At 46.3% G+C, this 15,737-nt stretch overlaps 1 protein-coding gene across 8 annotated transcripts in view; it reads left to right on the top strand.

The window, feature by feature from the left end:
- The first annotated feature begins 2,288 nt into the window (after positions 1-2,288).
- LOC119435733 (uncharacterized) overlaps positions 2,289-15,737 on the top strand; it is a 35,167-nt gene continuing 21,718 nt past the window's right edge. For 6 of the 8 annotated variants that reach the window (XM_049659904.1, XM_037702459.2, XM_049659908.1 and 3 more), the window contains exon 1: positions 14,746-14,863. Coding sequence is in view for 2 of the 8 variants with exons in the window: in XM_049659909.1 (XP_049515866.1) it covers positions 14,857-14,863 (7 nt within the window). In the remaining 6 variants the exon portion in view is untranslated. Of the gene's footprint in view, positions 2,565-14,745; positions 14,864-15,737 lie in introns of those variants that run through there. The other 2 variants (XM_037702457.2, XM_049659906.1) reach the window with 2 other exon arrangements.

Here is a 15,737-nt window from a genome sequence, read left to right on the forward strand (position 1 = left end):
TCATGTGGTACGGCCTTTCGTACCAAAACCACTTCAGTGCAGAAGATGTCAAAGACTTGGACACGTGAGTGCTGTCTGCCGAAATTCAACGGTGTGCCCACGATGTTCCGAACAACACGACGCTGACACCTGCCGTGCAACGGAGCTCAAGTGCACAAATTGTCAAGGATCGCACGCTGCATCCTCAAAAGACTGTCCACGTCTAAAGAAAGAGCAGAATATCTTGAGGAAAATGGCCAGAGACGGATCATCACACAGAGATGCTTCTGCTGCAATAAGGCGACATCGCTCCCGAAAAGGAAAGTCCACGAAATCCTCTTCAGGTTCGAGAGAGATGACTCGTCCTGCAGCGCCGCCTCCTGCTCCATCTGTCTCCAATAAGAGCACGAATGTCAGCGAAAAAAGCAACCATGGTGTTGACACCTCTTCAAGTGAGGAGTGGCCAGCGCTGCCGAAGACATGCCAAACACCAGAGCCATATGACTCGCCACTTGCAGTCCAACGTCGCTGCAGTTGACCACATACGAGACAAGGATTTGCAAGTGATTGCTATGCTGAAGTCGCTCACGAATGTCATGCGTCTACTACTGACAAACATGGATACTCCGGCTGCTCGCAGCGCTCTGCAAGTACTGGACACGTTGACTCCAGTGCTTGAAAGCTTCGTATAGCACTATGGCCCGCTCCTCGCTGCCATTCCACAAGGAAGTCAAGAAAGCCTCTCTGTTGCAGTGGAATGCCCGGGGCCTCAAATCAAGAATTTCAGATTTTAGACACTTTGTCTTCGAAAACCGTTTTCCGATCCTCGTAATTTGTGAACCGAACGTTCAAAATGCCATCCGCATTTCTGGATATAAAGCATTCATGTCCTCTACCTGTGGTGATGTGAGCAAGGTGATTGTATATATAAGATGTGAACTGACGTACGTGTTGCACCTAATCCCACCTCACGACACCAACCAGTACGTTTGTTTAATCGTAAAGACGAAGAAACTTACGTTCACTCTCGTCGCTGCCTACATTGCTCCTTCAAGTCGCTTCGACTCTAAACGACTGCACGACGTGTTATCCACGACACCCGGCCCTACGATCCTCACTGGAGATTTTAATGCTCACCATCCGCTTTGGGGGAGTTTGAAGATGGACTCTAAGGGAAAGAGGCTTGTATCTTTTGCAACACAGCACGACCTTTATTGCCTCAACGATGGTAGTCCAACATATTTACGAGGGATTACATACAGCAGCTGCCTAGATTTGACCCTGATCTCTCGGCGTCTTGAACGAAAAGTGCAATGGTTCTCAGATATCGAATCACATGGCAGCGACCATATTCCCACGTATCTGAAGATCAAGGGACTATTGAAATACTCCTCCACAAAGCTGAAGTTACATGTCTTCTGCAGCGTCTGCAGATTTCGCTGTCTGTGTGTAGTCTGGTATACATATCGATCGTGTCTGCGTGAACTCTTGAAATTGCCTCATTCAAATCAATATATTGTTTTTTTATATTGTATTTCATTATTACTCCATTGCACTATATTTTATCCTATGGATCTTCTTTGTCATCACATTTTGTTCTCCTACTGTGAAGGCAATGGAAGGAAAAGTTATCGTCTACAGGCTGCACTCGTGTTTTCCTTTCTTTCACTACTCTTGCTCTATCTCGTGGTTGAAATGAGAGCAAATCATTCGCAAATTTATTTTCTTTTTTATTTGCGTGAATTTAGGCATTTACAAAGAATGTAAACGCTTTGTGGCTGCCGAAATAGCGGCACAGCGCGCTGGAATAGATCACAGAAGCAGACGACAGCGAACAGGTTGTAGCTAGCGCCACTCTGCTCGTACGTTCTATCCCTAACGGCAAAAGTGGTGAACTAGACCAGGCGTGCTGGAGCAGGGAGATCTGTGCAGGTCTGGTGTTCAGTAGGCGTAGATCAGTGGTCAGTAGATCAGTGGTCGTGCTTTATGCACCCCCTGCCGACTCCCATGCCCCAGTGTGCAAGCATATAGTTTCTCACTATATTATAGTGAGAAACTCTATGGTGCGAAGTATCAACTGGGACTCTACGCAATTTGGTTTTCTTTTAACAGCGGAGCTGCTTAAGCTTGGCAAAATTCCGGTGTGCAACGCTAATACTGGTTGAGCGAGGAGCTACGCCATGTGCGCGCGAGAGAGGAGCTGGTCATTGACGTCATAGCTGCGCCGAGCACGTGTTCAGCTCAGTCATGTGACCGCGCAAATGAAAGCGTGCGCCCGGGCATTTCTCCGCTCTACCGAGATATGGCTCGACCTAAGCGTACCTTGACGCCGAAAGAAGAGGCTGTCCGACGAGAGAAGTGCCTTCAAGCTACGCGGGAAAGGAATCGCCGTCTTCGTGCCGATCCAGCCTACCTCGCCAACAAAGCCGCCGATATGCGACGTCGCCGAGCCGATCCGGAATACCGAGCACGCGAGAACCAAGCCAAGCGTCAACGCCGCGAAAGCGACCCCGTCTTCCGACTTTTCGATAACTTCCAACGGCGTGAAAGGAGACCCGTGACTGGTGACGGCAGAAGATTTGCCCGTGAGTTCTTGAATACCGAGTTTGGCCATAGGTGTCGAGTTTGCAATAACATGGGTTAGACTCGAATTGGCTACGATAAGCTCTGTGAGCATAGCCTTGCCCCAGAAAAGCCCGCCTTGTCAGGGCCGTATTCTGAAACGTTCCCTTCGGCGAAATTTCTTTTTTCGCTTTCAGGCGCGCGCTGATTGGCTGGTTGAGCAAAATTGAATGACGTCAGGCTCAACCAGCTAATCAACTCATCTAATTTTGCTAAAACAGCCAATCATCACGCGCCTGAAAGCGAAAAGAAATTTCGCCAAGTGGAACGTTTCAGAATACGGCCCCATGATAGCCTAGTCATTGACCCTTTTCGCGGAGCAGTTTGCTTTAGAGAAACGAGATGGCGCTCACGGCGGCGCGCCATACCTCTCCTCAGCGACCGCGCACGAATACGAAACCATTACCGCTTCTACCTTCCTTTTGTGCGATCAGCTGTCGGAAATGCAACTGAGTTTTCGCTAACACACTGTGCTACAATCATGCTAGATTGAATCATGTGGATTGAAGACGTGTGCAATAGTTGGCTGCAAAAAATAGTGACTGGCATGTTAAGGAACAGAATGAATCTGCGTGGCCAAGTTCGCAGACCGCTGCTGCAACTGTCCGAACGTGTTACCGGCACTTCGTGATGTACGTACGGCTTTCCTCTAGGATACAGAAATTTGCTCACCCGCCAGCCTTTGTATCGCTAACCTTCAAAGAAAGGGCTTCATCCCCAGAACGTCGGCAAGAGTGAGTACCACTCGTTAAACAATGGCAAAGGGAAGTAGCGCCGCTTCCTGTCATAGTAAGTTTTGCGCACGTTATCTATACACATCTGCCCCAAATGGCAGGAAAACTTACGCCCACTCTATCGCCGACGTATCAAGAATAAGTGAATGAGCGCACACTTGAATATGTGCACACTGTATACGCACAATAAATGACGGACTACACCGATGGCGCACAAATGGTCGAAGCTGAATGTTTCGTGACGGTCCACAAGAGTAAGCGAGTTACTAGCTGTAATATACATTGCTACAAGTACAAACAGCTATGTTTCAAGCCTTGTGCGCAGCAAGAACAAATCTATTGGAACTGAGCACACCCGCGAGCGATTAGGCAGAAAATAATCAGGTAGTGGTCGCACCGAGGAACTTCACTGAGTCAGAAACTGACTAGCCGCTGCTTCAAAGTATTGCCAAATAAAGTACAAAGAGCAAACACACTAATCCTGATTGTTTGGATAGCTTGGATTACATATTTAGCCCCGCTTTTAGAACAAGCACCATATACGCTGCTTGCGCCGTTTGGGCATAGCTTAATCAGCCCCGAAAGCGCTTTTGCATGTTCTCTTAAGCGGTGATCAAAGCTTCGTGTCGTCCACCTAGTCCCCGTCTACGATATCTCCGAAAACAGATTTTCTAAGCTGCGTCGGTGTCATACACTTCCATTGTAACAAGGAGGCAGTTGAGGCAAGCAATGGATGCGTCACCACGTGATCAAACATGGCAGCGCCCACGGGATCGCTGCGAAAAGGGTCAATAGTGCCTAGAATACACTAGCTAATGTGCCGAAGGCGTGCGCTTCCGTGGTCACCGTGGTGATGCCTTCCCCAGCAGCCGCGCAGCGACGCTGTCAATCGTGAAGGTGTAGGGTGCCTCGATGTAAGGCGGCGCTGACATGGAGGCTGAAGACGCATGTGCTTGCTGGCGGTAAAGCTAGTGAAACGATGGAACATGTTTTATTGGAATGTAAAGAAATCTATCCAGCTGCCAGTCTAGGCTCCTCTGACCTTGAAGCCCTTGGGTTTAGGGATAGCAGGGGAAAGTAAACATGTCGCTATAGAGATTAGTAAAAGGCGGTTGGAGGTTTGCTGGCAGAAAAGTAAGGAGACAACAAACAATGGAGACGTACAGAAACAGTTCCCAGTAATGGTTCAAAATGTTTGATGCTTGGAATTCTTTGTATTTGTGTGTTTTCTCAAAAATGAAGGTAGGACATTAGGCAAAATAATAAGAGCTTGGTGGCGCAACCTACCATCCCGTTTCAAAGCGGATGCTCATAGCATCCATCCTAAGAAGATGTAAAGCCTCTCAATCTACGAAAGTGCAACCGTGCGCATTCGCAGCATAGACCTGCGTTGGTAGTACAGATGGCCACGAAACCCGTCTTTCTCCTTGCCTTGACAGCCCTTCGTCTAAAAGCTTTACTATCCTAGCCTGTTGTGACGAGGCCGACGAAACTTTGAACACCTACCACCACCGGGCTAGCAGGCCAATGTTTATTATTTTGTCTCTCGTTAAATCAGATTGAATTTAGAACATCCAACGAAAGACACCACTTGAAGCAACAGTTCTACTGAGTGAACTCAATAAACAGCTGTATCCTGGCGACCATACTTAACGGCCAGTAAAGAAAATGATCCAGGTTGGCTCTATTGCAGTAGCTGTTATTTTATTTATTTATTTTTATTTATATAATATTGCAGGCCCAAATGGGGGCCCAAGCAGGAGAGGCAGAATACATAAATATGTACATATACACGTATACAAACATACACACATGAAAAAGAAATACAAAAGCAAACCAACATATGCAATGATCAGAAAAAAAAATGAAAGCGACGACCAAATAAGATTAATAGAAGGTACACTGAAGGAATACAACTTGACAAACATTAGAACAGTTTCACACGGAGTTTAAGGCATAGGAATAAAGGCAGTACGCATATATGAGCACTTGCAACCATTCTCGCGAGAGGGGAAAAAAAAATCAACAAGTACGAGAAGTTGATGAACGAGCGACCATTGCAAAATACTGAAATAATAGAATAAGGAAGATGGGTGGAATGTATCAAACAAAATTCACGTGTAAAAAAAAGAAAAGAAGACAGTAACAAGACTTGCCGACATCGCAATACCGTTAACATTAAAGACGCATGCATTCGATAGAATCGGTGCTTATCAATTGTGATAATGGCAGGCTGTTCCAATCTGTTACAGTGTGTGGGAAGAAGGAAAACTTAGAGGTTAGTTCGGCCGTTATAAGGTGCTAAAGAATCGGCGTGATGATGCCGTGTTCGATGCGCTGTAAGTGGTTTAACATAAGCCTGTGAATGGAAGGACAAACAGTTGTTTTTAAGCTAAAAAGAAATTTCAGTCTTTGTATTTCCTACGTAGCTGTAGCGTTTGGATATTATGTTGATTCATTAGGCTAGTAGGAGAGTCACTTAGTCTATATTTAGAAAAAATAAACCTGACAGCTTTACGTTGGATCATCTCTAAAGCGTTTATGTTAATTTTCTTATAGGGATCCCACCAATGCATGCATATTCAAGTTTCGGTCGGATGAGTGAAGTGTAAGCCAGTAATCTAGTACCAGAGGGAGCGTGCTTTATTTTGTGCCTGAGGAGACAAAGTTTCCTGAAAGAAGGGCTACATACGTTAGAAATGTGGCTATTCCAGCTGAGGTCACTGGATATTGTTATTCCAAGATATTTATATTGGCTGACTTTGGTCAGCAGTTCAGAGCGAGGTTATAGACAAACAACATTATTTTTTTTTTTTGTTATGGACATGTAAACAGTTTTTTCTCTGTTCAATTCCATGGCCCAACGACCTGCACCAGGAAAGAATGTTTTGAAAGTCAGAGTTAAGCATTAATTGATCTTCATGGCTAGTAACCTCGTTAAACAACACACAGTCGTCAGCAAATAGTCTAACTTGAACAGGATGAGAAATTTCGCTTGTGATGTCATTTATGTATATTAGAAATAGTAAAGGTCCTAGCACACTACCTTGAGGTACTCCAGAGGTTACTGAAAGTTCATTAGAAGAGTAATTATCAATTGAAACAAACTGCTTGTGATTAGACAGATAAGCCGCCACCCAGTTAATAATATAGGCTGGAAGGTCTATCGACTGTAGTTTTTCTATAAGTTTAATGTGAGGAACAAGGTGAAATGCTTTCTTAAAGTCTAAAAATATACGTCAGTTTGGCTTGACTTGTCAAGGGCACTTGCAAAGTAGTGAATAATTGAATAATTGTGGTTAATAATTGTGGTTAATTGTGTCACAGTAGAGAACCCTTCCGGAAACCATGCTGGTGAAGAGAAAGTACGTTGTTGTCAGTTAGGAATTTGGTTATTTCATTAGCTATAATATGTTCGATTAACTTGCAACATGATGAAGTTACTGATATCGGACTATAACTGGTTACTAGGGTTTTGTTGCCTTTTTTTGGTATGGGAACGACACGTGCAGTTAGCCAGTCTGTAGGAAGATTAGCCGAAGATAATGAGGAACAAAAGATAACAAGAAAAAGTAGCTAACGCTTCAGCGTACCTGCACAGAAAAGTGTTCGGTATGTTGTCTGGTCCTGGAGATGATTTAGCTTTGAGGTTCAGCAACATCGACACTACACCCGGGTGCGAAACAGTATCAGAGGTCGAGTTACATTGCATGCAGTTAAGGTTTATACCACCATCGAAATTTGAAAAAACACTGAAAATAATTATTGAAGTGCTCCGCGATACGCTGTTTTTCGACAACGACATGGCCCTCATGAACAATATGATCAATTGACTTGGTTTTTGTGCTTAGAAAAGTCCAAAATATTTTGGGGTGCCGTTCGAATGAAATTTGGCAATATATGGTGAAAATACCAGCGCTTCGCTTGCTGTACTTCTTGGTTTAGTTTATTTTGGATTTTGTGAATTGAAACACGTGAGGCACATCATCATCTTAAGCGCTTAACTTTTCTTTTAAGGTGCAAGATCTCTCTCGTTATCCAGGGAGTAGTCTTGGAAGTTTTTTTGGTTTTATTGGGAATAAAGTTGCTAAGGCAGCGAGTGATAATTTCTTTAAATTTATCCCGAAGCACAGTAGCATTGTACAGTGAAAGTTATCAAGGCATTGTTCAAGATAATCCAAGACACTTTTGTCTCTGGCACGAGAAAAATCTTTTAACAGTGGTTGTTCTACATTTTGCAGTATTAAGCACTTCCAAAGAACAAGAAAAATGTACCAGATATGATAAAAAATTCCAGGTTCAACAAACACAAAAAGTTTTCTAATGAACGACTTAAGAAAACGAGGTCAAGTATTGTTGCTGATGTACCATAGGTGCGCGTTCGCTGTTTTACAACCTGTTGTAGATTGTGAGACAGAATGATGTCATGCAAGTAACCCAAGTGTGAATTATTCCCGATGCAGAAAATCCCGTTCTCCCAATCAATATCTAGTAGGTTAAACTCGCCTACAAGTATCACTTTATCGCTTGTGAATGATACCGTGTGTTCAAAAAGGTCACGAAAGAATTCTGGGGGCGAGTCAGGTGCTCGATAAACTGCAAATAGCAAAAATGATTTATCCCAGCAAGTGAGCTTTATTGTAACAGATTCCAAGTTATCAGCCTGACATAACAGAGTAGCGGATATAGTTTTTTTACCAAAACTGCCACCCCGCCCCCTCTAGTACACCTGTCACAGCGATACGCTCGATAAGATGGGGGAAACACAACAGCATCTTCAATATTGTCATGCAACCATGTTTCTGTTATCACAACTACATGGGGATTGTAACCCATGATAGTTGCCTCAAGGCTTTCTGATTTATTAACGACAGTGCGGGCGTTGATGTTTAAAATTCTCAGTTCTTTTAGCACCAGGGGAAGTGTCAGCGGAGGCAAGTCAAGCATTTTCGAAGTGCTTTCATGGTCGTCAATTTTTATCCTCAAGTTCTTACTGTCATCCCATGTGAATAGTTCATTGTTAACACTCATCTTATCATTAATTAAGCGAACTTTCCTGCCTTGTTCTCTTTCACTTTTAGCACTATCCCACAAGAGTTTTCGTTTCCTTAGTGTGCTGCGCGAGTAATCGTTTTGAATCTATATTCAACTACCCTTTAATTTGTACGAACTTTAAAGACAAGCTGTTTTTCGGTAAAATCCTGGAAGTAAATGATGACTGGTCTCTTGTTACCTTTGGTTACCAAGACGATGAATTCTGCTGACAGATTTGCAAGGAACAGCAAGGTTTGCAGAAAACACCTCGTCAAGAACTTTATCTTTAAGAATAGGTTCAGTTTCGCCGACATCCTCCGGAATGCCAAAGACTACCAGATTGGATCGCCTGCTCCTATCCTCCAGATCAGTCAACTTCGCCTCCAGTGATCTTACTGTATGCTCAAGGTCATCTACACGTGAGGCTCGTTTTTATAATTAAATGAATCTAGCTCCCCAATCAGCTATAATAATTTTCCACCTTATTCTGTTGCTCCGGAGCACAGTCATGTCCGGGTGCCAACTTATTCTGACCAGACAGCAACTCTTTCAGCATGTCTTCGATAGAGGCCTCGCTGCTGTCAGTGGGGCCGGGATTTAACTCGATGTCGCCGCACATCAGCAGCAAGCATACGCTGTACACATAATTGACAATAGAAGCACACCGTAGGGGGCACGGCATGACCAAAGACCGCGACAATCACTTCTAATCATGCTATAGCAGTTACTAACCTGCACAAGGTAGCAGAACGGTTTAAGCCACATGCTCGTCGATGGTCCGCCGTTGCCACCACACGATAAACTACGATAACTACACCACACAATAAAATTTATATAAGACTAGCTGAACGCTGTATAGAACAACTTTGATGGGGTCTATAGTCGGGTACAACTTTAGAAGACAGGAGAGGCCCCACCCAGATGACCGAAGCACAGCAGCCAATTGCCTCTGTGACCAAAGAAATAATCTCGCTCAAAAAATTGAGACTGCTTCTAAAACGCATATTTCTCGGTATAAATAAGATTTGTGTATATTGACGAGTGGTTGGTAAAACTATCATGATGGAAGTGCTACAGCACATGCCGGATTGCGAGAGAAAAATAACTCCGTGCCTTCTACAATGCTCTGCGTCGTCTGCTACGGAGCAAGATTGATCTTCTTTGTTTTTTTTTTTACGGTTGCGAACCTGCAATCTCGTGAGTTTGCGCACAGCATTCTGTGCCAGTTTTCCGCCATAGAGCTCAGTGAGGTGACATCGGAACGCGATCCTTTGTTGCCGAACGAGCCTTGTGTCGCCTCGATGACCACACCACCAAAGAGCCTCGCAAGAACAAGAGTGGCCACATCCTGAACAGCGATTCGTGCAACATGGGGACGTATTCTGAAACGCTCCACTTCGGCGATAGTTCGCCTAGGCGACAATTTCGTCTGCAGGCATGCGCTGATTGGCTGTTTTAGCAAAATTGGATGAGCTGATTGGCTGGTTGAGGCATGACGTCATTGAATTTTGCTCAACCAGCCAATGAGTGCGCACCTGAAGACGAAATATCGCCGAAGTGGAACGTTTCAGAATACGTCCCATGATCTTACACTGCTACACGTTTTGGCGTAACAGGGAGCCTGAACGCAGCGTGGAGGACACGAGCAAGTTTGTCGCCGACATGCTCAGTGTCAGCGAAAGGACTGTGAGTGAGTGAGTACGAACTTTATTTAGGTCCTGAGGAGAAAGAATTAAAGCGGGGCCGGAGGCCCCGCCAATCTATCCGGTGGCTCCACCCAGGTCGGGGCCGGTAGACATAGTCCTTCGGCGACGGCCCGGGCCCTCTGGACAGCCTTGAGCTGAGCGATGAGCTCTGTACTTCTGAGCGCTGAGTTCCAGGAGGACTGGTCAGGAAAGTCCGTGCCCGCGTTGGCAGGGCACAGCCAGAGCATGTGTTCGAAGTTGTTGTATTCGTGGCCGCAGTGTGGGCATGCAGTAGGAAAGTCTGGATTGATCCTGCTTAGTGTTGTTGGTGTGATGTATGTCCTAGTCTGCAACTGTCTGTAAGTGACTGTGTTCAGGGTGAGGGAGGAAGTTAAAGCTTCGCATTTTTCGGGTGGCAAACTGACGACGTCCTCGCGAAAGCGCCCACGCAATGCAGAGAAGAGAAGACGCAGTGCAAAGTTTGACAGCTTCACGTTGTGTGCGCTGAGGTCATGTGTACGTGATTTGTTTCGCCGCAACGAGATACCGGTGGTCGAGAAGACAACTACCGAGCTCTCGGAGCGTATGGAACTCCCATCACTAAGGCGGTGTGCTGTGTGTTGCCTGCTTGCCAAGATCGGCTTCAACCACGAAAAGAGAAGCCGCAACTCGCTGCTTATCGACCGGGATGACATCACCGATTGGTGGAATCGATACCTCCGTGACGTGGAGTGCTACTGGGCGGAAGGCCGAAAGATCTTCAACCTGGATGAGACATGGGTGACGGCGGGACACACTCGGTCGATCATGTTGACAGACACCGTGGTGCAGAAGCACGGACGCCTGTTCGCTTGAGCAAGTGGCCTGACGACGGTTCTAAAACAACCTTCTGGAAAGGTCAGCGCCTGATCGTGACACACATCGGCAGCGAGGATGGCTTCGTCGACGGCTGCTTGGATGTATTCCGAGGCCAAAAGACAGGCGACTACCACGAGGAAATGGACGGCAATCGCTTTGAGGGCTGGTTCAATGACGTGCTGCAGAAGTTGCCAGCTGGTAGTGTCATTGTTTTAGACAATGCACCTTACCATAGCCAGCGTGTGTGTATCAGTCATAAGTTTATATTAGTACTGAGGCTGACATTGAGGAAATGAACACTGCTCCCCAACGCCTGACTGTTAATAATCCAATGACATTCGCTCAAGCAGCGCGTGTTAGTCACTGATTGTTAGCATTGGTGGAAAGCAATCAATCGATGGTGCTACACAACACTCGAACGACGCTGCTAGACGCTCATCTTATCACACTGCTGCCAACGATAGATTGTTTGCGCGCTGAGCTGGCCGCAACTAATCTTTGCGTTGGAGGTTTCTTTCGCAAATCTTTTCTGTTGAGAAACTTGTACGTTGGTTTCATCTGCACACGCTTTTCTCATTTATCCTGATAATGGTTTTGCTCCATCACTTCGCCACCTCCGACGAGAAACGCAGGGGCACAGTACACAAACACACCCGCCGCTCACAGTAGGTACCAGACTTTGGCAAACTCTCTTCGTCGTAACTTCATTTCCACGCCAAGTGCAGTGCCACCGATGTTCACTGTAATCTTTTTTCGTCAGCTCACGGCTCAGAACAAACACACGGGGCACAAATTGTGCATTGTAAGCTCGCAATAATATTTCCGGCATGACAGACCCCCACAAATAATTCGAATTCACTCTGACGAAGGGAGACGCACACAGCTGACGCGACTCGGCCCAGTTCGAAGCGAGGGCGGCCATGTTAGGCATGTTCTCCGTCGGCGGGGTCACCGGCCATCCGGCTCATGACGTCACCTGAAGTGCGCGCCTATTGGTGGAGGCTCGTGTGCATCCGCCTTTGAGGGGCAAATGCCGCTGCCTTCTTAAGTTGTACCCGACTATAGTTGGTGTGACATGTCTCGATACAAGTTGTGCTGTTTTATTTACACACACATGGCACGTAATCGCAAAGTCTGCATACATTTTGTGTTTACATGTTACTGTGTGCGTCAAATGAACAACACAACTTATACAATCAAGACATATATTTTGTGCAGGACCTAATTCCTATTAGTTATGCAACGATTTCTTTTTCTCACATGCAGCTGGGCTTGGGTATCATTTCCGGAATATGATAAAATAAAGAAGTGTCCCTGTGTATGGTTCTAAATTGATGGTTTGACAATATCTTCTTGGCTGGGCAGTAACTTATGTCAAAATAAAAATGTAAGCACACTGACCTAAACGATGTCATTTGAAAATTTTGCCAGCAGTTTAGTCCTCATTGGCTGGCCTCGATCACATAACTAATGCTGACATATTTGCAAGAACTTGTGTTCAGAATATTCTCATGACAGCCAATAGGCACCCTTTATATTGTGATAGCAGCTGAATTCTCAGGTGCAATGCACTGTGGTCATGAACATGCTAATGAATGACAAGAGGTGAGGTTCGCCTCTTTCCATAATCTGGCAGCACAGCTGAAAATGGTTCAGTTAATGAGTGGAACCGTGGCCTGTGCACAATAAAGATAAACGAGACGGCCACTTAAGCGTCCAGTATCCTACACCCACGAATGGACTCGTAGCAGTACGCCTAGAGTTAGATGAAAGTGCACCGGAAAAACACTTAATGGGCATACTTTGCAGGCACAAGTCAGTTTAAGGCACAGTTCGACACTCGCTGCCAGTAGAATCAACAAGAGGATAGAATCTACAGCACTTCCCAGGCAGATTATGTTGGTACTAGTAATGAATTTTGATCGCGTTACGCTGAAGGCTCGTGCCAAAACAGACGACACAACCACAGAAAGAACTAGGGTGGATTTACAAAGTAACGGCGAACTTTCCTTTAGCTCTCTCTGCCTGCATTAGTACTGTGACCATGGCTAGCCAGTGAGAGAGAACTGTCAGCAAAATTTCTTTCATGTGATTCTGCAGGATGCTAGCAGAACATCATATGTCACTGCTATACCTTTGTTCAGTCTTGTTTATTTTTGCATGCATATTGCTTTTGTCAGAAACGTGAATTTGTACAGAATCAGAAGGAAGCATCCAATTCTTACCTATAATATATTCGTCTACCATGCCACTGATTCTTCAGACTCTATGCTTGCAATGGTCACCAGCAAAAACCAAGCAGTTTAGGATTATTGCATATGCAAGCCGCTTGCATCTCGAATTATAAAGCTATTTACTTCGTGCAATCTAGAAATTCCTGTTGGTCACACCACAGTCCACATGATAAAAATTAAGGCTGCCCAAAATTTGCATTCATGGCATTAGTGCTCAGGCGTGTCCACATTTCAGGACAGCGTGGTGTCTTGACGTATGTAACTATTATGATGTTCCCTAAATTCCCCTCACCGACAGAAGTATCTTCAAAAAGCAGTAACAACTTTGAAACAAACGGCACATCTACGAAGCAGAAAAGGCCGGTGTGATAGGGCTTCTCTATCGGGGTACTACATAGAAAACGCGATCGGCAACACTTATGCACGCTTCTTCTGAACATACGCACATCGCATAAAACGAGCACTTTCACGCCTAGTACCGCTGCGAATCTATCCTGATTTGTATCTTGCGAGCACTTCGTAACAGCAACAACACAGCTCGAACGTCGCGGTCACCACGGCGCATCGCAGGCGGCAAACGGCACACGAGGTAATGACAGCGATAACGACGCAACAAAGCGTATCGCTACTGATCCTGTCATCCACTTTGTAAAGGACTGGCGCCACTGGCGTTCACCACTTCGCGGCAATGAACCGCATACACAGAACACATACAGTCGCGTACGCTGGGTGCGCCGATCGGGACACTTTTCACTTCGCCACGTCCTGACATGTGTCGTACTCGGAAAGCAGTGTATGTGATGGACTTCTCGTTTGCAATGCACACGCGAAGCACGGCGCAATAAATCACGAAGTCGACGGCTTGAAATATTCTTCCGACGCTCGCGTAAACACAACACACTTCCTGCGCTCCGTCTGTTTCTGTCGGCGATCGCACGTACTGATGAGGCCTGGGAAGAGTACACCGGCTGGCTGCCTTCGACGACTATCTCCGTGGGCAGCAGCGCCATGTTTGCCGTGATGACGTACGACGCCGTCCTCCTCGTACCAGACAACGGACAGCAGACGCGATCGGAACGAACGGGCGGATTACGGTGTCTAGAAGGGGAGGGGGCTTCTAGCCACCGTAGGGCGGATTGAGCGAGAAGGGGTCGCCCAGCTCCGCTGTTTCTTCAGACTTGGCTCGGCTAGTGTCAAGCTGGCCGCATTTCTTACAAGCGGAGCTGTTAAGCTTTTCGAAGTCCGTTTCGTGCCGACAGAAAACTCGGCCCACTGTGCGTAGGGCGGAGTTTTACCGCGGCATGCGTGCTCTTTCGCCTTCACCCTCTCTCCACCGAGGAGAAGCCGTGACGTCACTGATATGCTCAGAAAGCTCCGAGCAGGCTCCGGCGCGCCGACGTGTCGTCGTAAGTGCACTAAACACGCGTGCACAGCTGCCATGGGCTGAACCGATAGAATGCAAGACTCCCGAGGAAGAAGCCGCCTACAAGGAAGCTCGGCGCGCGGCCTCAGCGGGACTACGATCGACGAAGGAGAGCCGATCCTGCCCATCGCGCCGAGGCCGCCCGCCGACAACGCCGTCGCCGAGCTGATGATCCCGAGTTTCGGGCCAGAGACAACGAACGCTGCCGACTGAATGCTCGGCGCCGCCGGGAATCGGTTCCGGGCCTGCGCGTCACCGAGAACTTCCAACGCCAAGCCCGCAAATCCATGGGAGGTGCGAACGGCCGATTCCAGCGCGAATTCCGGCGCGACACTTAGTATGAGCATAGTTAAGCTATGCATAACCTCCTAAACCAAAACCTAGCAATGCTTGGTATGAGCCAACATTACTAGAAACGTTGGTATGAGCCTAGCCAAGCCATGCATAACATCGCAAAACTTAGCAAACACTTAGGTGAACCTAGCCAAGCCATGTATAACCTCACAAAACCTAGCAACACTTATCAAAAGCCGGAACCAGCTTCGTTGTGACCCAGCCTTGCACCACTAGTGCGAACTGTCCACATTTAAAATTTTTTTGTCTGCTTTAGATAAGCAGCTTTGTATTACATGAAAGTCGCAATTGTTTCATGGTACTTCTTGAAGGTTGCAAATTATTACAATAAGCTCAGTAAATATATGAAAAAATGATGTTCGTCTACAGTGAAGATGGCAAGGCCGAAGGTCGGTGAGTGATTGCCTTGCCACGTCAGGATGATAACTCATCGGTTTTCATACCATAATCCTGTGACAATTTTTTCCTCTAAACTATGTGCATACGTGTAATTGTGACTGTGGCTTACTTTTATATGTATGTACTTTGTGATCATTGTAATTCCTATTTTTTGTCTTACTAGTTATTACATTGTACTTTGCTCACACATATTTCCCAGCTGTGATCAGAAACCAAACTGCGTTCGATATACGTCCCTTAACGCGATAGCGTTAAGGGCCCCGTGGCGCAGAAAATCCGGCATCGGCAACCAGCGTGCGATGCGGGTGGCCGAGAAAATCATCCCCAACCCTGACCGCATAGGCCCTCCACGTGATGCAAGGTTTTGGTGAAGAAAAATTGAATTTCTCACAGTGAAAGTACGTCAGGAAAATGG

Source organism: Dermacentor silvarum, unplaced genomic scaffold (assembly GCF_013339745.2).
Source record: "Dermacentor silvarum isolate Dsil-2018 unplaced genomic scaffold, BIME_Dsil_1.4 Seq872, whole genome shotgun sequence".
Taxonomy (NCBI): Eukaryota; Metazoa; Arthropoda; class Arachnida; order Ixodida; family Ixodidae; genus Dermacentor; species Dermacentor silvarum.